The sequence below is a fragment of the Lynx canadensis genome, chromosome E2 (genome assembly GCF_007474595.2).
Source record: "Lynx canadensis isolate LIC74 chromosome E2, mLynCan4.pri.v2, whole genome shotgun sequence".
Classification (NCBI taxonomy): Eukaryota; Metazoa; Chordata; class Mammalia; order Carnivora; family Felidae; genus Lynx; species Lynx canadensis.
In genome coordinates this window covers 35,216,722-35,238,507 of record NC_044317.1, presented here as the reverse complement: position 1 = coordinate 35,238,507, position 21,786 = coordinate 35,216,722, and the positions used below count along the sequence as shown (strand labels likewise).

Sequence of the window (21,786 nt, the reverse complement as noted above, 5' to 3'; positions counted from 1 at the left end):
TTCCCATTTCATAGTTTAAGCAAACCCAGTCAGTCTCTTAATGTCAATACCTTTTCTTTTCCTTGTCCCAGCTGCAGGTAAACATGTGAGCAAGATGCCTCTCCAGGAGTACAGAAAAGGTGAGGTAGACTTCCCGGTCATGAGAAGCCAGGCAGCTCACAGCCTTTCCTCCAGAAGCAAATACGATTTGTAACAGAGGCTCCTCCTGGACACCTTCTGTTCCTAACCATGTCCGATGTCAAGTTTTCAAGAAGCGAAGGTAAGTGCCCTGCTCTGTAACACTCCATTCACTCTTCAGAAGCACAGGCTACCGCAGCAGCCGAGAAATGAAGCCTCTCCCGTCCCAACAGGAATCGACCACACCTCCAATGCGAGCTCAAATTCGCCTGTGTTTCCAAAAATGGGCGCCATCACCGAGCCGTCTTCTACTGGGCCCTAAACTGTCGGTCCTGGAAGTTTGTCTTCCCCTGATTCATTAGCTAACCAGCTCCGGGGAAGGACAGGGCCTTAGGATGCGAGGAGGCTGGAGCAAGCGTGCTCTTGGAGCCAGCTCTGGAGTCACTGCAGGGTCCGGACCGCGGGGAGATCCACACGGAGCCCGGGGCTGGGGCCTGCCCACTGCTGGGAAAGCCTGCTCCAGTCCACAGTGCCAACGGGCCTCAGGCTCGCAGCGCCCAGCCGCAGCTAGCGTGGGGCGGGGCTGGTGGGGCGGGGCGGACGCGGTGGGTACGCCCACAAGCTCCGCCCTCCCAGCTCAGGACTTCTCCGGGACTGCTCTAGAGCACTGCACTGTGCAACTCAGACCCAGCCCTGGACCCCCAAAGACAATGTGCACACCTCAGCATATTTCCACCAGCTTACATTTAGGCGGAAACATGCCTTTTTGTAGAACAAAACAGATACTAACAATTTGGTATGATTTCAAACTAAGACCTACAGAGAGTATTTGGGAAATATATGGCCACCACGGTGGCTGGTTAACCGTGAACACTTAAGTGTTTATAGAATGAAAGCACTCTCCTCTCTTCATTAACTATTTACCAGATGTCAACTACCATATTTCCTCAATTTCTAACTCACTTCACTTCTACCCCTGTTGGCACCATACTTTAAAACACCCTCTCTCCCTTTGAAAAAACTACAGTGAGAGTAGTAAACACACATAACCATATTAAATTCCTTCTTCAACCTCCAAACGGAGATTATATTCTCTTCCCACTCTGGGAAAGCATCTTAAATGGCCTCATTAAACAGAGAAGCTTGTTTTGTTTTTAAAGAAGCATTACCCGTGCCCCAATAAAGTCCTGGGCCTCAGATTTGCACTGCGTCAGGTAGTACACTCAGGGGTTTAACCTGTCATTACATCATGCTTATAGGGCAGCCTTTAAACACGGCAGGAGCTGGTAGTGGGAAGAGAACCCTGTGCAGTAAATTGTAGCTTACCCACTTTCCACATCAAATTTTAATTCTAATCACTTCCCCACCCTATTAATAGTACATTCGATCACTTCAAACTTATTTTAACATTAAGCTACACAAAACATCATTAGGAATAGAAAGATCACTGAAAATAGATACAGTCTGTTTGCTAACAAATATAAATTACTATTACTTACATTTTTATTTTCTGATACATATTCATTCTAGATAGGTCTCAGGTTTCTAGGGAAGGAAGCTTCAAATGTTTTAGGCAGAGCAACTCTTTCCAAACCCAAATATAAAAAAACAAGTCAAAGGGAAGGACTGATTCCTCAAGAAAAAAAAAAAAAAAAAAATCATTTTTTCCCAAACTTCCAAGGATCTGTACAGAGCCTTACAGCACCATCTGAAAACCATTAATCTACAGACAAACCACTCAACAAGTGAGTCAGGACAATAAAAGAGGAAGCATTCTGGAGTCATCTACACACACTTGGGATTCAAACCTAGTCTTCACCACCTGCTCAGCTGTAAAACTGGGACAGTATTTCCAGCCTCACATAGCTTTTGTCTGGACTAAGGGAGATGGGTATTTATGTATATCATAGATGGTACACAGTCCAAAATATGTAAGTATTCACCTGACACCTCCCAAAGTTTCTTGCCTCGCCTGAGTTCATCAACAAGAAACCTAGAAAGTGTGGGTTCCAAAAGATACGTTTACTTTGTAAAGGTGATCAACCATGTCTGCCAAAGATCAACTACAATTTAATTTTTAGCACAATAAACCTTAATAGAATTGCTCGACCAGGTAGAATATTTACACTGGTTTTACAGAGCTGAAAATTTCACAAAAACTACATTACACTAAGACAAACCCACAGAATACAAAGTTAAAAAGTTACAAAATTTAGCAAGAGTGACCTATTACCTACACTTTCTTTTGTTTTTAATTTTTAATTTACATCCAAGTTAGTTAGCATATAGTGCAATAATGATTTCAGGAGTAGATTCCAGTGATTCATTCCCTGTATTACCTATACTTTCTAAAGCCTACATCTCAAGCCCAGTTTGGTATAAAGTTTAAATAAATTTTAATCCACATCGAAATATTTTATAATCAGCCTTTAATGCTATCTCAGTAATTTCAGAGCATTTAACCATTGCTTTGTCACATTAACATACTATAAAAAGTAGATGGATGTAAACTTTTTAAGTTTACTTATTTCAGAGAAAGAGAGAGAGAGAGAGAGAGAGAGAGAGAGAGAGAACGAGAACGTGTGCACACAAGTGGGGGAGGGGCAGAGAGAAAATCCCAAGCAGGCTCTGCATCATCAGTGCAGAGCCCAATCCATGTGGGGCTCAAACTCAGGAACTGCAAGATCATGACCTGAGCCCAAGTGGGGCACTTTACTGACTGAGCTACCCAGGCTCCCCTGGATTTAAACTTTTATTATCAATTGCATGCGGGAACCTTAGTTTCCTTTTATCAAGGGCTGATGAACAATTTCTCTGATTAGTCATACCTCATGCTTAGTAATTAATATATAACAACCTTTTGCAGTTTACAAAATGTTACTACAGCAGGCAAATAATGCCCCTCTCAACTATGTCTGCATCCTAACACTTGTGGAAATGTTGTTACAGCAGTAACAGGAAGCTAATACAGTTACTTTTTTCAAAGGAAACATTTAAAATGGAGAAATGTAGTCACACAGGGAAAAATGACTAGTGTATTATTGTAAAGCAAGTTTCAAACACAACATACATGGGAGGTACCGGCTGGGTCATGATATGGATGTGTGATTTTTGGCATTTTTTTCTTCAGAGGGGGCAATAAATAAACCGCTTTATCAAGATTAGCCTGATTGGGAGTGGTGAAGTGAAAACAATTGTCAAAATAAGTAAAATTTGCATTCTTAATTTAGTAAAAAAGACAGGATGCAAATATCACCATACCTCTTTTACTTCTCCAAAAACTATTCCTAGAACTGATATAATTAATAATAAATATAATAATACTCACTGTAAAAATAAAGTACAGGTTCAGATTATGTATTTGCTCTGTTAGGAATCAATGAGTTCAATAAAACTCTTCCATTAAAACATTTAAGTGTTTTCCTCCTTTCTTTATAATTACAACTCCTTTTTGAAAAAGAGGTACTTTCTATATTTTGACACTGCAAAGGGTATATGCAGAAAATGTTATGTTAAAAATCATTTTTTAAGATTTACTTCTCACATATTGACAAAATTAAACTTAACACAAGTCTCCTTAAAAACTTAACAGCTTAAAATGCCAAAAATTAAAAAAAAATTCAAACACTGTTATAAAACAATGATGCTAAGAAAAAAATTAAACAACCTATTTTAATTTCCAAAACTGTAGCAAAGTAATAAGAGGAACTTAAATTGTATGTATTTTCCTAAAAGCTCTATTTTCCTGAAGATAACTCTGAAAACTCTGTTGCTACAGAAGAAGAGTTATTTATATGTCTAGTAAGACTGGTGATTTGAAATGGGGAAAGCCCAGGACAAAGACCTGGTAAAAGGCTGCTGGAAAAACAGAAAGTCTGAACAAAGGTGATACAGCCCAATAAATGGAGAGGAAAGTGCAAACCCTAATTCAAATGTGTAAAGCAAAGTACACATTTGTCTTTTTACACATCTGTCTTTTTACTGCTGAAATCACTCTATTTTGAGACTTCCACCCCAGTAAAAAGCATCACATACTGAATCAGAACCCATTAGGCACTGTGCTAGATACTGAAATGCAGTAAAAGAAGACATGCAAAGTGGGAGTGAGATGTTTAAGCAGAAAAGCAGTTGACAGAAGAGCTCAGGGTGCAGATGAGGAGGATTAACATACAATGTCATCTAAAGTCTCAGAGATGAGGAGCCTGCCTAAAACAAGACAAATGCCAAGATTTAAAGATTGAAGGGTTCCTTAAAGAGAGGCAGTGGCCCTTAGCCTGCAGCAGTTCTCAAACTTTATTGTGCCCACTAATCATCTAGGGATCTTATTAAAATGCAGGTTCTGATTCAGAATCAGAATTATGCCAAGGCTGGGCCTGAGACTCTAAATTTTTAACCGTAGGTGTGGCCAATTGCTGGCTGAGGCTAACATGAGTAGCAAAAGCCTAAAAGAACTGAGGAGGAAAGGGCAGTAACTCAGAAGTCAAGGGAAGGTACAGACTTAAGAAGATCTATTGATACATGTACAAATATTAGAATAAATTATGATTTATTATATACTTATAGGGAGCTTGTACTATTTCTGTAATCAGAAAAAAAAATAAAGGTAATAAGCACACATGCTTAAACATTCAAGAACTCATGGAATATAGCACCCATGAACCTTTGTTACTTTATTTAAAATAAGCAATGAATCAAAATAAGCAATTTAGAAATGGTGATCTTTTAAAAGGATTAAAGTTAGTTAATGACTCCATTTAAACATGGAAATAAGCCCACCAACCATAGGCATTAGAATTACAAATTAGAATGCAAACAGTATAAACTTTGGCAAAGTGCAATTACATAAACAATAAAAAATCTACAGTGAGAAGTAGTAAAAATAATGGCACAGTCAACCATGTGGAATCTGCTGAGAGGTCAAATATGATCAGACCGAACAGGTGTTCGTGGATTGGCGATATGGAAGTTACTGGTGACCTCTGCAAAAGCAACCTTGGAAATAAGGTCGGTGTGTAAATCAGACCAAAAGAGACTGAACAGGATGCTGTGTAAATTTAAAAAGCATGGCTATAGAAAGAGGCAAGTTAAGAAGTAGCTGAAAGGTCCAGGGTAGTTATCTGCTTAGGTTTTGTTTTTGTTTTGTTTTTCTTTTTTCTTTGTTTTGAAATGGGAGGGACCAGAATATAGTGAATGCTGATATAGTGAATGATGAGTCCAGAAAAGAGGATAATCCCAAGAAATGGAACAATAAAGTTTTTGGTGACGAGGGATTCAAAACTCAAGACAGAGTGACTAGACTTCGTTAGAAGAAATACTTTCTCCATGGTAAGAACAGAGAAGATAGAAGATGTCTAGTTCAGGAAGTTGAAAGTTAAGAAAGTTTCAATCTGAGAGTTTCCATTTTCTCAACAAGGTCTCTGCATCCTCTTTTAGTGGGAGCATGGGGGAGGTCACAGTACAACCATGTCTTCACTGCAGAAAGTTCTGTCGGACACCTGGTTCTACATCCTAATTCTATTTTACTAGCAATTATCATATTTTCATTTTATATCAAACCTACAATTTATTAACATCAAGAATGAAAGTACTAACATCTTGCAAAACAAGGGAAGCCTGCTTTTAACAGGCTAATAGTAAAACTTCCCCTTTCCCACCTGCCAAGGTAAAGATTGTATGAAACTTCAAAACTGTGTCAAAACAATCATTTAAACCTAACTGCAACAATTCTGGTTTCATTTCTCACAATTACATCACAAAACAAATGCCCATCCTTGGGAATTAAGGACTGTGCTTGTGATGTGCACCAGGTGACACATGGAAGTTTTGAATCACTATCCTGTACATCTGAAATATAACACTGCATGTTAACTAACTGGAATTAAAATAAAAACTTTAAAAAAAAAAAAGGCAAATGCCTATCTTTTTTTCCCCCTGAATCCTTAATTATGGTTCATTTTTTGATACAGCCACCACACCTCAAGAAAGTTTGCAGAAACCGCCTCAGGGCCTGGCAATCTGAAGCTCTTACAGAAACTGCACAAGTTTACCATTCTTGTCACACACCTGTTTCCCCTAAGAACTATAAAAATTCTTAAATTCTGCTCACAGTCTTATGACATATAATGATGTAGATGAAAAATTTACGTCATTTTTCTTATTCCTTTGCAGGTAACATGTCCCCCGACAAGTGGCTCTGGTCTCTGAAAGAAATTATCACCAAAACATCTAAATATGTGCCATCAGCACTTGCTGAACAAAACGCTAGGTGAGTCTTCAATCCAAATGCTCAAATCTTTCACCTTTGTGGACTTCTAATTATTCTTTAATCCTTTCCATCTACTCGGTTCTTTTCTGCACCTAATTCTGATACTGACTCTCTCTGCTGGATCTATCTTCTAATCACATATTTTTTCCCCTCATAATTCCAATCTTTGTTTTTGCACTGCGTTCCAAAAGAACTCATTAAGTTCTAATTCATGAATTTGATTTTGCTAAAATTACCTTATGTCTTGGGTGCCTGGGTGGCTCAGTCAGTTAAGCATCTGACTTCATTCAACTCAGGTCATGATTTCACAGTAAGTTCGAGCCCCATATCGGGCTCTGTGCTGACAGCTGGGAACCTGGAGCCTGCTTTAGATTCTGTGTCTCCCTTTCTCTCTCTGCTCCTCCCCTGCTCACACTCTGTCTCTCTCAGAAAATAAACATTAATTTTTTAAATAAATAAATAAATAAATAAATAAATAAAATTACTTATGTCTTGATATGGTAAAGCATTTTCCAACAAGGGAACAGAGATTTTGATGGCAGGAATAGCTGTTTCCATGTCCTTTCCCTAAAGTTGGAATGGATACATAAATCTGGATTATACTGCTCTTGTACTTCCTTAACCCCTCTACAGTTTTCATTTTTAATTTTCATGCCTCTCACTGGAGCTTGCCAGTCTCAGTGGAGCCCTAGGGTCAGCAAGCTAAATAAGGAAAAGTAGAGACTTTCCTCCATTTTCTTTCAAACAGCTGCCCCAAACATTTATTAAACACCTAGTATGTTCCAGGTATTGTCCTCAAAGGTTTACATACATCCGTGACTTAACCATTTCAATGAACTTCCAAATTAAGCATCTATCCCCTACCTCAAGAATAAGAAAATAAATTTACAAATTAAAGGTTTCAGATCATAGAATTAATTAGTAAATGATGGAAGTTGGAGCTTATCTGATCAGGGAAGATTTAGAAGGGATGGGGGAGGGAGACAAATGGCAACCAAACAAACCAGAAAATTTTAAACTTGGAAGAAATTTAACCAACTCTCAATTTCAGAAAAGAAGAATTATAAAGAAATCACGTGCTTAATGTCACGTAACTTAGGTCAATTTTCTAAGCTAGGCTGTATAATTTCCTCAATCCTTTTAAAGCAAATATGCTTTAGACATTTTATAATTCAACTTGAAAAATTAATCTTTAAGTCTAATAACATTCAATATAAAAATATATATACTTAATTAAACTATCTTTTCCTTTGCCTCCCAATGCAAAAGGGATCCCTAATTACCAAGGGGAGATCAAAAAAGAGAGATGAGGGGCACCCAGGTGGCTCAGGTCAGCTAAGCATCAAACTCTTGATTTGAGCCCAACATTGAGCTCTGCACTGACAGTCCAGACAGAGCCTGATTGGTATTCTCTCTCTCCCCTCTCTCCGTTCCTCCCTTGCTTGTGCTCTCAAAATAAATAAATTAAACTTGGAGGAGAAGGAGGAGGCAGGAGGTGGAGGAAAAGGAGAAGAGATGATACCTAATCAAGTCCTGAACAAGTAACCAGTTAACTAAAGTCAGCTCTTTAAGGCACCTTTCCTGATCGATTTATCTAAAGGCCAAATGACCCTTCACATTGTCTTCACAGTATCTATTTCCATTTGAAATTCCAACTACTGGGTGCCTGGGTGGCTCAGTCAATTAAGCATCTGACTCTTGATTTCGACAGTTTGTGGGTTGGAGCCATGCTGAAAGCATGGAGCCAACTTGGGGTTCTCTCTCTCCCTTTCTCTGCCCCTCCTCTGCCCACACACACACATGTGCTCTCTCAAAATAAACTTTAAAACAGTGTGAAAAAAATGAAATTCTAACTACTTATGGTCTATTCTCTCCCCTATTCCCTCCCAACTACACCACCAACTTTTTACTCACAACTGTAATTCTCAAGGTTTTTGGTATCAGAAACACTTTATATCAATGGTTGGCAAACTACAACTGCAAGCCAGTTGCCAGTTTTTGTAAGCAGTTTTACTGGACCATAGTCACACCCTTTCATTTGCATATTGCCAATAATTGCTTTAGAATCGAAAGCAGTTAGCTGACCCTGTGACTTCTAAGCCCTTTAAGCCTACCTGCCCATTTAAAAAAAAAAAAACTTAGTCTTCAATGCTTTTAAAAAATTATTACTTAGTACTTTCAGTACTTTTTAAAAATTATTAAGGCCCCCAAAAGAGCTTTTCGTCTATGTGGTTTATACGTATGATATTTACATATTTCTAATATATTATTATATTAGAATATATTATTCCACTATATTAGAAATTCAATCCAATAAATTTTTAAGTATTTCTTTATTTTAATATCATTATAAATTACATGTAAAAATCCATTACACGTTAAATGTTTATGAAAAATATTTTCATAGGGAGAATGTCTATGTTTCACATTTTTGCACTTCTTAATGTCTGATGCAATAAAATGCAATTGGATATTCATTATCTGCTTCTGCATTTAATCTGTTAAGATGCCACATGCCACGTACCCTCTGGGAAACTCCACTGTACTCTCATGTCTCATTATTGTGAAAAAAAAGTTTTGACCCTGAAAGGACCTTGAGAACTGCCAGGATCCCTGAACCATTCACTTTTGGTTCAGAACTTCTGCACTGAGAAACTGCATGAGAATAGACCTTGTTTGTTTTTGTTCACGCTCATGTCTCCAGCACCTAGGACAGTACCAAGCCCAGACTAGATAATTTAAATATTTCTTGAAGGAATGACTAAATCAAGCAAAACAGCATGAAGGATTCCAAGGAGAAGGAATGGCATGTGTATACAACCAGAATTCACTTATCCCTGGTGTCCCTACAAGTAGAATGCATTTACTTAAATGAATTCACAAAGAGAATTCACAACTGAGGTTAAAAATTCACTTTAAAATAAGTGTGCTGATCTGTGCTGATCTTTGACAAAGGAGCAAAGGCAATGGAGAAAAGATAGATTTTTCAACAAATGATGCTAGAACAATTCAATATCCACACACCAAAATATGAATCTAGACACAGATCCCACACCCTTCACAAAAATTAGCTCAAAATGGATCACTGACCTAAATGTAAACTCCTAGAAAGGGAGAAAATCTAGATGACCTTGGGTTTAGCAAAGACTTTTCAAGAACAACACCAAACACATGAACTTGATTAAAATTAAAAATTTCTGCTCTGCAAAAGGCACTGTCAAGAGAATGAGAAAATATTTGTAAAAGATTTATCTGATAAAGGACTGTTACCCAAAATACACAAAGAACTCTTGAAACTCAACAATAAAACTAACAACCCCAACTAAAAACGGGCCAAATACCTTAAGAGACACCTAACCAAAGATATACAGATGGCAAATGGGCATATGAAAAGGCGCTCCACATCACAGGTCATCAGGGAAATGCAAATCAGAACAAGATGATACCACTACACATCTAGAACAGCCAAAATGCAGAACACCAACACCGCCAAATGCTGGTGGGCATATGGAGCAACAGGAACTCTCATTCACTGCTGGTGGAAATGCAACTATAAAAGGCACTTTGGAGGTTTCTTACAAAACTAAACATACTCTTAACATAAGATTCAGCAATCCTGTGGCTTACTATTTACCCAAAGGAGTTGGCAGGGTGTTTATAGCAGCTTTATTCATAAATGCCAAAATCTGCAATCAACCAAGATGTTGTCCTCTGGTAGGTGAATGGATAAAGTGGTACAACCAGACAGTGAATATTATTTAGTGCTAAAAAGAACTGAGCTATCAAGCCATGAAAAGACATGGAAGAACCTTCAATGCATCCTACCAAGTGAAAGAAGCCAATCTGAAAAGGCTACATGCTGTATGATTCCAATTATACAACATTCTGGAAAAGGCAAAACTATGGAGTCAGTAAAAAGATCAGCTTGGAGGAGGGATGAATGAGTGGGTGGAGCAGAGAGGATTTTTAGGGCAAAGAAACTGTTCTTCTGTACACTACAGTGGTGAATACACAGCACTCAGTATACATCTGTCAAAACTCCTAATACAGGGGCGCCTGGGTGGCGCAGTCGGTTAAGCGTCCGACTTCAGCCAGGTCACAATCTCGCGGTCCGTGAGTTCGAGCCCCGCGTCAGGCTCTGGGCTGATGGCTCGGAGCCTGGAGCCTGCTTCCGATTCTGTGTCTCCCTCTCTCTCTGCCCCTCCCCCGTTCATGCTCTGTCTCTCGCTGTCCCAAAAATAAATAAACGTTGAAAAAAAAAAAATTAAAAAAAAAAAAAAACTCCTAATACAGAACACCAAGACTGAACCATGGACTTTGGGTGATAATGATGTGCCAATGTAGGTAGATCATATTGTAACAAATATACCATTCTGGTGGTGGATGTTGATAATGGGGAAGGATATCACTGGGGCTGGGTGAATATGGGAAATCTCTGTACCTTCTATTCAGTTTTGCTACTGAATCTAAAACTGCCCTAAAGAAATAAAGCCTACTTTAAAAAAGAAACACTGTATGAAATAATTTTATCATTATAAACAGAATCTAAAAAAGAAAAAAGAAATGGATGTACTTCCATACCACTTCTCTAACTTTTCAAAATGTTTATGTTCATAACATCAGAGTTCCATAAACCCATCAATTCCTAGACAGTAACCTCAATTCTTAGTAATGCCCTAATGATAACATACCTCAAGAAGGTTGCCTATGTATAGTGAAAAGAACCATGACTTTGATTGGAATCAGAAGCTCAAACCTGAACTCCTACTTTAGCTCTTACTAATTATTTTGACATTGAGCAAAATTACAATATTCTGGGTCTCAAATTTCTCATTTGTACAATGATAAAACCAACAATAACAGATTTTTGGACATTAACAGATTAAATACACGGTAATGTTTGATAAATTATTAACAATACAACCACTGGTCATGTTTATAGAGTCATACCATGAACCCTGCAATTAATCACTAAATAAAAAAACACCTGGATTATAAGGATTTTGCTGGAAACTGTTGTTTCAAACTACTGTGTTCATTTTCATAACCTCAATTTGGGATGGTATCTGAAATCTGATAAAGATTACAGAGTTTGCTGTGAACAAAGCTGCATAAACTGGGCACCTATCAACTTTTCAGGCACTGTGTCAGCTTCATACACACCATTTATTTAAGCTTCATAACGTAGGTTATAACTTCATATTGTAGATGAGGAAACTGAAGATCAAAAAAAAAAATAAGAATAAGCACAGAACCACATTGTCTGCTTTGTCCCTAAATCTCATTTCTTTCAAATAACCCTCAAAACTGGAAAACCTCGTACTGGGACAGAATATTTAATTTAGCATCCAACACACCTTTTCAATATTTACAAAATTGGCCAAAAAATTAAAATTTCCCTAAGTTATTTAAACCTTTAGCCCTAACAAGTAGTTGCTTTTGTAATTTTTTTGTATCAAAGTGGTAGAATCTGATAATCTGAGTTTGTCATTAACAATTAGACATTAAATCCAAGTATCAAGAAGTGAGGCAAGAGCACAAAAATATGAGTAAGCAGAAAGAGAGTCAAAAGAGGGTCAAACAGTCTTTCTCAACATTTTTATTTCATACCACATATTGCTAACAAAATTTTTCGTAACACACCTGAACTTATCAAAACTGTATCAGTCATGATTACAACACAATCACTACTGTAATACAACCAAACCCTACAGCATCCAGAAAAAACTGTCCAATATTCACTTAGTTGTGTCCAAGTTTGACTACAACTGTTGTTTACTACCATGATTATGTTTTATATTCTTTCAGGATGTAAAACTATCACACATTCCAATAGATGTTTCCTCTTTTACTCTGTCTTGGCATTAAGCTATGTTAGCCAGTTCTACACTAGAACATACAACCCATTCAACTCCACATTCCACCTGACAAATGTGGTAGGGTAACCGCCCTCCCCCCCCCCCCGCCCCGCGCGCACGCGCGTATACACACACACACACACACACACACACACACACACACACACTGGCCAAAAATTTTAAAGCAGATCAAAATTGGCAGTAATCTATAAAGAGTTGGTGATATTGAGCTAAACACAAAACTATACACTGCTTGGGAGACAGAAGATATTAAAGAAATGAGGCAAAATCATAATTACAGAGTCTTAACATGACATATGATAGGTAGCTCTTTACTAGTAAAAGAGTAGAAAAACAATGGAATTTATGGGAAAGAAATGCCATATCAAAAAATTCATGGATCCTTTTCAAATTAAATCATATTTCACTGAAATTGTTATAATTTGTTATCTTCATAAGCATTGTACTTGAAACTCCAACCAAATAATTTGTTATTTCACATAAGGATATAATACATGAATTAACATACTCAAATTTTCCTCAAACTTAAAAAATAAAATAAATTTTCTCAAGGGGCGCCTGGGTGGCTCAGTCAGTTAAGCGTCTGACTCTTGGTTGCGGCTCAGGACATGATATCACAGTTTGTGAGTTCAAGCCCCACATGGGGCTGGGCATTGACAGCAGGGAGCCTGCTTATGATCCTCTCCCTCTCTCTCTGCCCCTCCCCTGCTCGCTCTTTCTCTCAAAATAAACAAACTTAGAAAAAATTTCCTCAACCTAAGATTCTATTCTTGGAAGAGGGGGAGATCTACATTTCTCTACAAAAATTGAATGTTTTATTTTCCTGTTTTTAATAATCTACAAAGCAGTAGTAGCACATTCCGAATCATCTGACTCCATATGGTAGCCAAATAATTGAATGCTCCCATTCACATTTATGGTCACGCTGGCTCCAAGTCGGTACTACAATACTCTAATAATGACAGGCTAAAGACAAAAGCAGAAGGGAACCTCAAATGCAATTGATGCATTTCTGTGAAGCAAAGCCCAGTGGCATCATGGTTTTTCCCTGAAGCATTTATATGCTGGTAAGAAAATGCAAAACATGGTGACCACACCATGCAGGTCAATCTTGGTATGTTTAACTCAAAAAGAACCTACAGCATAACCATAGTCAATTCTATAAGCCCTTTTGTTTCAAGATTTCAATTTAGCAGACAGGACCCAATGCTTTAGTAAAATGAGTATAATTTGAATTTCACTGGTTTTGCAGTTTTGTTTGTATTTAATTTGCAAGTTTTCATCTGTCACCAGCATCTGACAGAACTGATCAATCACTGGCTCCTGCCTGATAAACTCTGTTCACTGACCCTGCACACACAGTTTTCCTAGCTCACCAGCAACTCAGCTGCCTTTACTGATTCCTGCTCTTCTCTCCAAACTCTTCAAATTGGGAGTTGTCCATGGTCCACTGTTCCTGGCTTTGCTGATCTCATTCAGTCTTGCAGTCTTCAAATTCCACCAACATTCCTAGGACTTAAAAATGTGTATGCCCAGCCCAGACTAAAAAAGCAAACAAAAAACCCCTCCAGATTTCTCTTAAACCCAAGATTTGTACATCCAACTGCTTCCTAGATATCCCTGGGGGCAGGGGTGGGGAAAGTGCTGAACAGAACTGAAGTCCCTATCTTCCAAACTATTCCACCCACCACCTTCCCCTCCCTTGATGGCAACTCCAACCTTCCAGTTACTCAGTTCAAAAGCCTTGAAGTCATCCTTGATTCTTTTTTTCATGCTATATACCTAAAACCACCAGGGGGCACCTGGGTGGCTCAGTTAAGCATCTGACTTCAGCTGGCGTCATGATCTTGTGGTTTGTGAGTTTGAGCCCTGCATCAGGCTCCCTGCTGTCAGCAGAGTCTGCTTCAGATCCTCTGTCTCCCTCTCTCTCTGCCTCTCCCCCACTCAACTTCTTTCCCTCTCTTTTTCTCTCAAAATAAACTTAAAAAATAAAAATAAAACCACCAGGAAATCTTAGTGTATCTTCTTTAAAAATATATCCGGAATCCAGCCACTCCTCACCACCTCTACCACTACCATATTATATATTCCAAGCAACCATTATCACTCATCTGAATTGCCACAATATCCTTCTAAACAGTCTCCCCACTCCCATCCTTGTCTCCCACACCCATCCCAGTATGTTCTAAGCATAGCAACCAGAAAAATCCTGTTAAAATTTATATCAGGTTATGTCACTCCTCTGCTCACTACCCTCCCCATTGGCAACCCTTATCCAAGTAACAGAAAAATCTTGAACAGCCTGTAAGGCCCTAAATAATATGGTGATCACTCTTCGACTCCATCTCCCACTTCTTTCGCCCTCACTCACTGCACTAGCCTCCTGGTTCCATAAAACTAAGCTGTTCCTTGGGGCCTCTGCTTTAACATACTTTCCTCCTAGATGTACATAATAATGGATTCTTTCACCTCCTTCTTATTTTTGCTTGTTTGCTATCTTCTCAATGAGGCCTACCTTGTCCCCTCTATTGCAAACAGTGATCAGCACTCTGCCCACTGACCCTCCACTATGCACTCCTAATCCTCACCTATTCCACCAGCCTCTTCCTCTTCTCTCCTTTTCCCTCCTCCCTTTCTACTCTATTTTTTTCCACAGAATGTATTACCCTCTAGCAGGCTATACAATTGAATTATTATGCTCGTTGTAGTAGCCCCCCCCCCCAACTCTGGAAGGTAGGCTCAGTGATGTATCTCAAAACACTTAAAACAGTGCCTAGCACACAGACTCAAAAAATTATTTGTTGACTGAACAAATAAATCAGAAAGCAAAAGAACTTTGGACTTTGAGTAGTAACATCCAAAGCTGGATGCAATAGAACCATGTTTTTTATAATCCTCAAAGAGAATGATTACTGTTCTAGAATTCTATGCGCAACCAAATTATCCTAAAAGTGTTGAGGGCAGAATAATGATGCAAAGTTTCAAAACTGAACTTCCCCTGGAAATGTTCTCAGGAGGCTCCTGGAGGACAAGCCCTTCATAGATAAGGAATGAACCAAGAAAAAGGACAACATGGCTACAGTTAAGTAAGACTTAACCCAGAAGAAAGGTACAGGGAACACAGACAAGGACAACTTTACGTTAGCGAAGAAGGCAACATGAGGCAGCAAGCAACCTGAACACTTAAGACAAGTAGTAAGGAATGTGGGGCGGGTATTAGCAGTAAGCACAGAGAAAACAAAGAAAAAAGAAAAAGGACAAATATTAGCGACATATACAAATTCCAATTAAACCGTACAAGGAAAAAAGTCACAACAGCTTACTATATAGCTCAATTTGCGAATAACTTTCATAATAATAATGCAAATACAAAATTATGATGTCACTAAATTAAAGGAGTATGTAAATGGGAAGGTCTGTACATGTGACAGAGGCAGGAAGACAAGTTAAATCTACAACAGGAACTGAATAGATAACGCCTAAAATTGAAATCTGGATTTAACAATAGAAGCATGTTACGGGTACCTGGGTGGCTCTGTCGGTTAAGCGGCCGCCTTTAGCTCAGGTCATGATCTCACGGTTGGGGAGTCTGAGCCCCACATTGGGCTCTGTGCTGACAGCTTGGGGCCTGGAGCCTGCTTCAGATTCTGTGTCTCCCTCTCTCTCTGCCCCTCCCCTGCTCATGTCTCTCTCAAAAATAAACATTAAAAAAATAAATCAAAAATAAAACACAAAGCTAATGGAATATTTTATTTTGAATTATAGGTGCATGTAAAAGTCTAGAAAAAAGGAAAAAGAAGTTCAAAGACTTGATATAAGAAATGTCACAAATTGCATGTGTTACTTAAGAAAGGACAGAAATTTATTTTCAAAGATTTGACTCCAAGTATTGGCAAAGATGTCGGGAAAGAGACTTAACTACACTGTTGGAAATGTCCACCGTGGAAGCTTCTAATAAGATCTGACAGCTTGTTTCAAAATGTAAGTGTATACTCTTCACCCAGAAATTTCTTCCAAGTTCCTCTTCTAATTTACATGTTGGCAAAGGTGTATGTATCTGGATGCCTATAGCAATCCTGTTTGTAACAGCAAATAAACTGAAAATTCAAGCCCTATCTTAAGAGAGTGACTAAAATATAGTCCACACAACAGAACACTATGCTGCCTTGTTTTTAAGAAGATGGACTCATCTAGTAATATAAGAATCAACCTGTTTAAATGAGTGGGTTAAAAAAAAAAAGTCACATAGCATAATCCTATTTATGTTACAAGAAGTAAATATATACACTTACAAGGCTGTTGTCTCTACGCATGTATTTCCATGTAACAAGACAGAAAAGAAACTGGAGGGGCATCCAAACTGCAAAATGTGGCTTAAAGACTTAAAGTGAGGGAGGAGAGAAGACAGGCAAGTCAAGTTTAGAACCAGAAACCAGAGATCAGACATGGGACCACCGAACTATAGGTACACAAAATATCAAAAACTGCAGGGTACAGACTATAAGCACAAACATCATCATTTGGAATTACACAGTTCAAACATGTAGTTACTGACAAGTGGTAATCATTCAAGAAAATATCTACAAGGATTTACATCAGATCAAAGAAATTAACTTTAAAATATCTCCTGCTGACTTAAAAAAAGTGTAGTACACACACAGAGACTAGAAACTATGCCAAAATGTCTAATAAGGGATTATGAATGATCATAGGGAAGATTAGGGTTGCATTTCTGTATATATTCCTCAAATTAAAGCACATATATTATTTTGGTAATAAAAAGGGAAATTTTAGTGCATATTTTGTGTCCCCACACTTACCTGCTAAGAAATTGCTGGTGACTTCATATATAAATTGAAACAATGAGAGGGGCACCTGGGTGGCTCAGTCAGTTAAGCACCCAACTCTTGATTTCAGCTCAGGTCACGATCTCACAGTTTCATGAGTTTGAGCCCTGGTTGGGCTCTGCGCTGGCAGCGAGGAGCCTGCTTGAGATTCTCTCTCTGCCTCTCTCTCTGCCCCTCGCCCACTCGCACTCCCTCTGTCTCTCTCAAAACAAACTTAAAAAAAAAGTTTAAAAAAAAATTGAAACACTGAGAAACCAAGAGCTAATTCTGTCTACCCGCCTTGATGGCTTTTTTTCTTTGATTTCTTTCTTTCTTAAAATGACTCAAATATATGGGTACTAACAGGGAAAAAATTTTTGAAACAGCCCATTCACATAAAAATCCACATATTTCAGGGGTGCCAGGTAAAGCATCTGACTTTGGATTTCGGCTCAGGTCATGATCTCACAGTTTGTGAGATCAAGCCACGGAGCTGGGCTCTGTGCTGACAGCTCAGACTCTCTCTCCCTCTCTTTCTGTCCCTCCCCTGCATGAGCACACACGTGCACACACTCTCTAAGTAAGTATTTTTTTAAAAATCCACATATTTCATATACATATATACATATTTTAGTTTATAGTTATAAAAATTTACCATTTTAAAATTATAAGACAAAATAACATGTTCGATCATCTCTCCTAAAAAAACCAAAAGAATACAGTCTGCAGAAATTAATTCACAACTATATAAACATCTGAAGCTGTCCCCGACAAAGGGTCCTTGACACACACACACACACACACACACACACACACACACACACACAAAGCCTGAGTTTTAACCAAACTCAAAAGAGCAAAAGGTAAAACGCAAAGAAGAAAAAAGCAAGTTTTGAACAATGAGATTATTCAACTTATTTAAACCAACTACTAAAGCAATCTTTCCAAGGCAGAGTGTTTGCAAAGAAGCCAATGTACATTAAATTTCACTGTATCAACCATCACTAGCTACACTTGTCAACATGACAATAATAAATAACTATAACAAGGACAGTATAATGCTTCCTATAAAATTCAAGACTGGCATTAACTTCCTCTAACTTTTTAAGAAAATACTTCTCACTGCCAATATCTACTTCAAAAATACAGATTAGTTGTCCAAAGGTTTTCCCTCCAACCTTCTCTTTCTAGTTCCTCCCATGTGCTCCCCACAACCTCTGTAATTAAAAACAAAACCCACAAATAAGTTCAATGCCACTGGGCAAGCTCAGACCTAATGAAAGGTCTTCATCAATATCATTCTGCTCATTGTGGCTCAAGCTTAAGGAATAAATTGAACCAAAACAGACTATTTTATCTGTATTATTCAGCCTAGAGTCCCTGAAGATTTTAAAAAGTACTTTTTGGGGTGGCACCTGGGTTATGCATCTGACTTCAGCTCACGTCATGATGTCACGCTTTGTGAGTTCAAGCCCCGCATCAGGCTCTGTGCTGACAGCTCAAAGCCTGGAGCCTGCTTTGGATTCTGTGTCTCCCTCTCTCTCTGCCCCTCCTCTGCTCATACTCTATCTATCAAAAACAAATAAACATTAAGAAAAAAAAAGGTACTTAAAAAAAAGTAAAAGTAATTGGGACACATGAGAGCTGGTCCCAACAGGGTGCTCTCTTTGTGAAAATGCATCAAGCTATAGGTATAGTTTGAGCACTTTGCTTTATCTATTTATGCTATACTTCAACAAAAAAGTTTACATTTAGAAACCAAAATACTGGGGCGCCTGGGTAGCTCAGTTGGTTAAGCACTGACTTCAGCTCAGGTCATGATCTCACAGTTCATGAACGCAAGCCTCATGTCAGGCTCTGTGCTGACAGCTCGGAGCCTGGAACCTGATTTGGATTCTGTGTCACCCTCTCTCTCTGCCCCTCCTCTGCTCATGCTGTCTGTCTCTCTCTCTCAAAAAAATAAACATTTAAAAAAATTAAAAAAGAAACAAAAATACTATTGCTCTAGATAGTCTCCTAGAATCTACTGAAACAGCATCAGGCATTCTCACTAGCTAATAGATCACAGCATCTCTCCTCTCTTTCCCTCTGCTCAGTTTCTCAATATGTCTTTCTCTATTACACCTTTAACCTACCACCATCCGGTATTCACTAACTACAAATACTCTCAACTGATGGCTTCACCCATGTTTCCTTCAGAAAATACCAGAGAAGCCATCAAATACTGATTTACCACCTCCTTCCCTCACATTAGAATAAAGTGACCCTGCACTTGGGTCTGTCCTCTCACCTACTCAAGACTTCACACCCTTTCTATTATCCCTTCACCTACTCAGACTTCACACCCCTTCTATTATCCCTTCCTCTTACATCAATTCCTCCCTCTTTTGCTACCAGACCATCCCCCTAACACCTAAACATGCTCTAATATTTCCCATCTGGCTTCTGTAAGACCACATCCCCCTGATATCCCTTCCACCGCACCGAATCATTCTAGATGTCTCATAGAGAACCTCAAATCCAACGTTATCACAACTTTGAATTTTATTGCTATCCTTCTGTCCCATTCCCCTCCTTTAGTCTTTCCCATATTGGTAAACAGCACCATGTTCCACACAGCAGCTCAAGCCAGAAACCACCTAATTCCTTCCTTCCCTCACCTCTCACATCTAATCCATCAACAAATCCTGTTAATTCTGTCTCCCAAATATATCTCAAATCCATCCACTTCTCTTCATCTTCACTGCCATCACCTTAATCCAGGTCATAAAGAAAGAGCCTGTCTGACCAATCAATTCTCCAAACAACAGCTAAAGCTATCTTAAAAGTTAGAAGTGAATTATACTACTCCTTTACTTAAATCCTTCTGATGGCTTCTCAGTACCCCTAAAATAAAACTCACATTCCTTGCTTTGACTCTGCAGGATCTGATCCCTGGCCATCTCTCCCCATCATCCGTTTGCTCCAGGAACACTCTTTTCCCTCAACTTCTAGAACAGTAAGTACATGCTCATTCCAGCATCTGGGCCTTTACCTCTGCTTCTCCTTCATTCTGAGAGGTTCTCCCTTCGCTCATTCAAAGAGCTAGCTTGTACCATAGCTTAAATGTCACCACTTTTGACAGCAGGTGTCCCTCCTACCGCCATTATTTTTTACTTCAGCACTTTTAACTCCTTTATAGTACAGATGGACCCCAACTTACAATGGTTTCCCTTATGATTTTTCACTTTATGATGGTGCAAAAGCGATATGCTATACTTTGAATTTTGAATTGTGATCTTTTCCCAGGCTATCAATGTGCAGTATGATACCCTCTCATGATGCTAAGCAGCAGCAGCAAGCCATAGCACCCAGTCAGCAGGCAATTGGGAGGATAAACAATCAATACACCTATAACTACTGTTTTTCACTTTCAGTACAGTATTCAATAAACTACATGAAATATTCAACACCTTATTATAAAATAAGCTTTGTGTTAGATGATTTTGCCCAACAGTAGGCTAATGTAAGGGTTCTCAGCATGTTCAAGGTAGGCTAGGCTAAACTATGATGTTCAGTAGATTAGCTGTATTAAATGTGTTTTCAACTTAACAACAATTTCAATTTGCAAACAGTTTATCAGGACATAACCCCATAGTAAGTGGAGGAAGATCTTTACATATCACAATCTGTAATTCTGTTTATTCCCTCACTAGAATGTAAATGGTAATATTTAGAGAAATTAAGTAACTTACTCAAAAACTTTTTTTTTTTTTTTTTAATTATTTAAGCACTTTCTATGGATAGGCAATGTGCTTTTAAGGTACAAAAGGAGGCAGTGTCCCTGCTCTCATGGAGGTTAGAGTCACAAACACAACTAGTAAGTGATAGAGTCAAGAGACATAACCAGGTCTGATTCTTCAGAGCCCTATCTCCTTAACCCTTCAACTATACTGCCACTCTAGCACTAGGATATCTGGGATGGGGGAAGCAGCAATGTGCTTAATTGGCTGTTCACATGCTAATGAAAACTAAGGCTTGGAGAGTTTAAATCATCTGTCCAAAGCTGCACAGGTAGACATTTGAGAGATTAAGTACAATCATCAGCTAAGGCACAGAGCTTTAAAGTACAGAAAGCGTTCAAGAAACAAAAAGAATCCAGCTTGACCAGGTAGGGCAAGAGGAAATGTTGGAGGATATGGCTCTAGCACATTTTAAGAACAGTGTGAGGTATTAGTTTATCAGTCATGCGATAAATATTTACTGAGCACCAACTACATGCCAGAAACAATGCTAAACTCTAGACAAACAAGGGTGATGAAGACCAAGTCCTCACAGAGATTACAGTCTATTGGGGAGCAAAGTAGTACAGAACACTTACAGTTCAGAGGGATACTTGTTAGAGTGGAGCAAAGCAGAGAGTGCTATGGGAACACAAAGAAAGGACACCCAACTCAGGGTGGGAAGTCCAGGAACAGTGTCTCAGCTAAGTGATGTCTAGGCTGAGATTACACACTTTAGCAGGGAGAGAGAGAATATGGTGCACATAGGCACTTATAAGTATATAATTGCAAATGGCAGGGAAGTACCCAGAGCAAACTCAGGAAAGGCTGTGTACTGACTATCATCCATCAAGGAATTCTGGACTTTATACTGAAGTTCTTGTAAGTCACCTACATTAGAAAGCTCTCTTAAACTACAATAGGAAGAACTGAAGGGA

General features: G+C 38.6%; 1 protein-coding gene and 1 long non-coding RNA gene across 4 annotated transcripts in view; one reads left to right on the top strand and one right to left on the bottom strand.

Annotated features, from left to right (window-relative positions):
• SIAH1 (siah E3 ubiquitin protein ligase 1) overlaps positions 1-21,786 on the bottom strand; it is a 45,641-nt gene that overhangs the window by 5,276 nt on the left and 18,579 nt on the right. Inside the window, exon 1 of one of the 3 annotated variants that reach the window (XM_030298645.1) lies at positions 51-1,738. The exons of the other annotated variants lie outside the window; for them this stretch is intronic. Within the exon in view, the coding sequence (XP_030154505.1) occupies positions 51-141 (91 nt within the window). The 5' untranslated portion in view covers positions 142-1,738. Of the gene's footprint in view, positions 1-50; positions 1,739-21,786 lie in introns of those variants that run through there. 3 annotated transcript variants of the gene reach the window in all.
• LOC115502846 lies at positions 174-21,255 on the top strand. The gene is made up of 4 exons (XR_003965208.1): positions 174-259; positions 6,286-6,382; positions 16,027-16,242; positions 20,012-21,255. It is a non-coding gene; the product is annotated as an uncharacterized LOC115502846 (long non-coding RNA).